The sequence below is a fragment of the Dromiciops gliroides genome, chromosome 3, assembly GCF_019393635.1.
Source record: "Dromiciops gliroides isolate mDroGli1 chromosome 3, mDroGli1.pri, whole genome shotgun sequence".
NCBI lineage: Eukaryota > Metazoa > Chordata > Mammalia > Microbiotheria > Microbiotheriidae > Dromiciops > Dromiciops gliroides.
In genome coordinates, this window is record NC_057863.1 from 652321510 (window position 1) to 652326992 (window position 5483).

Here is a 5483-nt window from a genome sequence, read left to right on the forward strand (position 1 = left end):
TATCAAAGGGCAATTCTGAAAGCTGATTTCATTTATGAAAACCAGTCTGTCTTGAGTCAATATTTCTTTCTGTTTCAACTGTTAGAGTATAAATAGGGACTGTACTATTGGTTTTATTGCTATAGGGTGCCCCTAAGCACAGAACCTCCTTTTCAATGCTCTTTGGTACCTTATCTGCATTTTGTCATCTTTAAGTATTTTCTAGAGCAATGGGAAGGGCAATAATCAGTATGTGTGAGAGGGGCAGCTTAAGCTTAAACCTTGGTGGCTTCAAGACCCACCCTCTATCCACTACAATAAGGTTCTTGATTGTTTTTTTAAGTTGTTGTTGTTGTTAGTTTTTAAAAATATTAGCCAGCTCCTGTCCTTTGACTTCCAGAAAAAGGATCTAAGGATTCCTTCTTAGGGGACTTTTTTCTCTCCCTGTAGTTTTCTCAGAGCCTCCTTCACATCTTTGTTTCTAAGGCTATAGATGAGGGGATTGAGCATAGGTGTCACAACACCATATAAGAGGGAGACAAGCTTATCTTGGTCCCTGCTGGTCTTGTCCTGGGGCATCATGTACATGGCCATGGCTGTTCCATAGAAGATGACCACCACTGTGAGGTGGGAGCTGCAGGTGGAGAAAGCCTTCTTCCTGCCCTCAGTTGAGCGAATCTTCAAGACAGCCCCAAGGATGCGCCCATAGGAGGCAAGGATGAAAACAAAGGGTACCAGGAGAGTCAGGGAGCTGGTGGCCATCATCACCAATTCATTCAACTGTAGATCACTGCAAGCAAGTTTAATGACTGCCAAGACCTCACAGAAGAAGTGGTTGATGATGTTGCTGCATAACTCCAGTGGCATGGCCACAGTTGGGACGATTGAGAAGAAAAAGGCTAAGACCCATGATAGTGCTGACAGCTGGATACAGAACTGGTTGTGCATCCTTACTGGGTAGCGCAAGGGGTCACTAATTGCTATGCAGCGATCATAGGCCATGACAGCCAGCAAGAGGCATTCCACAACCACCAAGTAGAGAAGGGCGCAAAGCTGTGCCACGCACTGGCCTGCTGAGATGACAGGCATTCTGACAAGGCAATTAATGATCATTTGAGGGATGCTAGCTGAGGTGAAACAGATATCCAGAAACGATAGGTTGCTTAGGAAGAAATACATGGGGTTGTGGAGCCTAGAATCATACTGGACCAAGAAGAGAATGAGGCTGTTTCCAAGCAATATGATAAGGTAGGACACCAGGAGTAGGCAGAACAAGATGACTTGGGCTCTTGGGTGCCCTGAAAGCCCAACCAGAATGAAATAGGTCATAGCTGTGTTATTTCTTCCCTCCATAGCCTTCCTTCACTATCTTCATCACCTAAAGATCAGTGGGAAGAAAACATGTCGGGTATCAAAAGTGGCCTTGACAGATATTTTGTATTTTGTGATGTGTAAATTTGTATGGTCTGCTGGAGCAATTTAGCTCAAAATCTCTGGTTTGATACATCCTTTCGGACCTTTGGAGACGAACATCCTGAGTCAGTACAGACAGAATAGTTCATCTCCGTTTGATGACCATCTCTGCACTGAATAAGCTGGTCTTCAGATAACAGATTCCTACTGCCTTGTCTGACCCGTCCTTGGAACCATCCTTCATTGGGAGAACCTATGAAACCTTGCTTTGTCAGGACACAGTGTTAAGTCTACATTGTCACCTTCATAACATTATGAGTTCTTTATGTAGGAGTGGGAGAGCCAACATAGCATAGCAAATAGCTGGCTGTTATGGTGTAAAATTACTCAGTTTCAAATCCTACCTCTGGTTTCCCATCAATCAATCATAGTTTATCAAGTGACTACCATATGCCATATGTGCTAGGTGATGGAGACTGAAAGACAAAACTTAGACTACGCTTTCCTACAAGGGCCTTATATTGTGTTAAGAAAGACAAAAACTAATTCTACTTGTGTGTCATTGGGCAAGTCTCTTGACTAACATAGGTCTCAATTTCCTCACATGGAAAATGAGAGGGTTAAACTAGATGGTCCCAGAGGTGCCTTTCATTTCCAAATCCATGATCCTACATTACAGTGGTGAGAAGAAATCAGAATAACTAGAAGAACAGCCCTTCATTTTCACATCACTCCATACAATGCCAATGGTTTTAGTGATAGCACTGATTGGATGGGAAGCCACGAAGCCTTTGTACATTCCAGTTCCTATTCTTTGCATAACTTACTGTGTGATCTTAAGCAAGGCCTCCCATGTTTCTTGATTTGGATCGGACTAGATGGCTCTTTTTTTAGCTCTGCTACCTTCTTATTTTTTTAAAAATTTATTTATTTTTAAATTTATTTATTTATTTTTTAGTGAGGCAATTGGGGTTAAGTGACTTGCCCAGGGTCACACAGCTAGTAAGTGTTAAGTGTCTGAGGACGGCTTTGAACTCAGGTACTCCTGACTCCAGGGCCGGTGCTCTATCTACTGCACCACCTAGCTGCCCCTCTGCTACCTTCTTATATGGGTTCATGAAGAGTCATACGTGCCCAGAACCACTGAACAACAGCAACCCTCTGATACATCCAGCCATTGGTCAAGTCTTGTCATTTCCACCTTCATAACCTTTTCCACATATCTCCCCTTTCTCCTCTAACACAATCCCTATCTGGGTTCAGGGCCTCATCATCTCACACCTGGACTGTTTCAATAGGCTTTTGTTTGATCTGCCTGCCTCCAGTCTTTGCCCATTCCAGTCCATCTTCCACTTGGCTAGCATTTTGGTCTTCCTAAAAGGGGCCTGAACCCACCACCTCCCCATGTAATAAACTGCAATGGCTCCCTGTTACCCGTAGATACACAGTACAATACAAAATCAAAGACTTTCAAAGACTATTATAACCTGGCTCCGTCCTTCATTTCCTGTCTTCTTATGCTGTAATTCTTTCCTTGTACTCTGCAATCCAGCCACACTGGCTTCCTTTCTGTTCTTCCCACATGACGCTCCATGTCACCACGCTGCCTTTTCACTGGCTGTTCCCATGCCTGAAATGTTCTCCTGGGTTCTGTGGCTTCTTTCAAGTTTCAGCTAACATCTCAGCTTCTGCAAGAAGTTTGCTGATGCTCCTTAGTCCTAGAGCCTTCCTTCTGAGACTATCTTCAGTCTGTCCTGTTATATCATCTTTGACATAATTTTTCCCTGTTGACTGAAACATTATGAGCATCTTGGGAGCAGAATTTTAATTTCTTTTGCTTTCTTTTGTCTTCCACCCCACAGCACTTTGTGCAGTGCCTAGGATGGAAAGGAGGTACTTAATCAGTGCTAACTGACCATCCAAATGACTAGCATCTATAATCTTCTCAAGTGACTTTCTTTTTTTTTTCTTTTTTTTTGTGGGGCAATGGGAGTTAAGTGACTTGCCCAGGGTCACACAGCTAGTAAGTGTCAAGTGTCTGAGGTCAGATTTGAACTCCTGAATCCAGGGCCAGTGCTTTATCCACTGCACCACCTAGCTGCCTCCTTCTCAAGTGACTTTCACAGAGACAGTGCAAGTATTAATTATCCACATTATGCAGTTGTTGAAACTGAGGTAGAGATCTTGCTAATATTATTATGTGAAACAAAGCAGGCAGTAGCACAATAATAGGAAACCATACTTAAATGCACATCCATTTTATGATGGATCTACCTATAGTATAGTGTGTTTAACCTTTTTGTGTGTGTTCTGGACTCCTTTAGCAAGTCTAGTGAAACCTATGGGCAGCTAATGGTTTCTCTCTGTTCATTATTTCCTATTTATCCTGTACACAGTTTGTTTTGTTTATATCTGTTTGCATGTGGTCTTCTTTATTAGATTATAAGCTCTTTGAGGGCAAGGACTGTCTTTTGCCTCATTTTGTATCCCTAGCACTTTAGCACAGTGCTAGGCACACAATGAGTGATGAATAAATATTTATTGATTGATTGAAGGTACAGTAAATAGATCCATGGACCTGGAGTCAGGAAGAACTGTTCAAATCCAGTCTCGGACCAGACTAATTGTGTGACTCTGCGTAAATCACTTAACCTCTTTTTGCCTCAGCTTCTTAAACTATAAAATGAGGATAATCCTAACACTTATCTCTCAAGGTTATTGTGATGATAAGATGTGATAATATTGCCTGGCACATAGTACTCCCTATGTAAATGCTTGTTCCCTTCCCCTTGTCTTCTCAGAATAATGTTTTTAATTGTATAAAGTGAAAAGCATAAGATTATAGAGGAAACCAATTAAATTGAAATACTACTGTACAATATGTATATAAACATCCATATACATATGTATACAGATGCATACATATAAGTATATATGCATATGTGTATATCTATATCTATATTTACATCTACATCTATATCTCCATGTCTATCTATCTATCTATCTATCTATCTATCTATCTATCTATCTATCTATCTATCTATCTATCTATCTGGCAATGAGGGTTAAGTGACTTGCCCAGGGTCACACAGCTAGTAGGTGTCAAGTGTCTGAAGCCAGATTTGAACTCAGGGCCTCCTGAATCCAGGGCCCGTGCTTTATCTACTGCACCACCTAGCTGCCCCCTGTACAATATATTTTAAAAAGAAGTTTGTGGGGCAGCTAGGTGGCACAGTGGATAGAGCACCGGCCCTGGAGTCAGGAGAACCTGAGTTCAGGTCCAGCTTCAGACACTTAACACTTACTGGCTGTGTGACCCTGGGCAAGTCCCTTAACCCCAATTACCTCTAAAAAAATGCCAAAACCCCAAACCAAAAAAACAAAAAGAAGTTTGTAGATCCCAGGTGAAATACTGCTGATGTAGCCATTACCCCAGCTTCATTCTTTCCACTGCTCTCCCATGGATGCTGGCCAAAATTTTCCTTTTCCTTGAGTCGCTTAACAATCCAGGGATTAAGAAGCTCCCCATTCACCTGACTGTAGAACTCTGAGCCAGGGTTAAACTCATGCCTAGAGAAATGAAACAAGTCCTGAATGTAGGTCTAGAAGCTCGGGTGAGAGGCCCTGCTCCATTGTTTTCCTTGTGCCCTCTGACCTTTAGTTTCTTCACTCATGAAATGATGGCAATAATACTTTTACTACTGTAACATAGATATGTGGTGAAACTCAAATAAGACTTGGAACACAAAATACTATAGAAATGTGAACTTTAACTTCATGGGGTTGGGGGGGCAGAGTGGCTCATGGCCCCTCATACTCAAAGTCTGGGGTGAGGTGTCACAAGAGGTTCTTTGGAAATCAGGACAAATCTGTCAGAAGGAACTCTCAATCCTGCCCCTGTTCCTTAAGGTTTCTGATATTTGGTGTACATTGCACGGTTGCACCTGAGGGGGCCTTCTGTAGGGTTTGAAATATTTTGATGCCATATAGACAGTGCCATTGACAATGCTCAAGGGAGGGGGTTGCAAGAGGTGTATGGGAGTCAGAACATTCACTTGAGTTTTCAGTGAGAAAGGGGCAAACAATTCTGG

At 42.2% G+C, this 5483-nt stretch overlaps 1 protein-coding gene across 1 annotated transcript; it reads right to left on the reverse strand.

Annotated features, from left to right (window-relative positions):
- Positions 1 to 402: 402 nt before the first annotated feature.
- On the reverse strand, positions 403 to 1335 carry LOC122745482 (olfactory receptor 13H1-like). Its single transcript, XM_043990805.1, has one exon. It carries the CDS (start codon positions 1330 to 1332, stop codon positions 403 to 405), a length of 930 nt encoding a protein of 309 aa, XP_043846740.1. The 5' UTR covers positions 1333 to 1335.
- Positions 1336 to 5483: the final 4148 nt, after the last annotated feature.

Excerpts from the sequence above, each read along its gene's own strand:
- LOC122745482 (XM_043990805.1), bottom strand. The coding sequence starts at position 1,332 with ATGGAGGGAAGAAATAACACAGCTATGACCTATTTCATTCTGGTTGGG.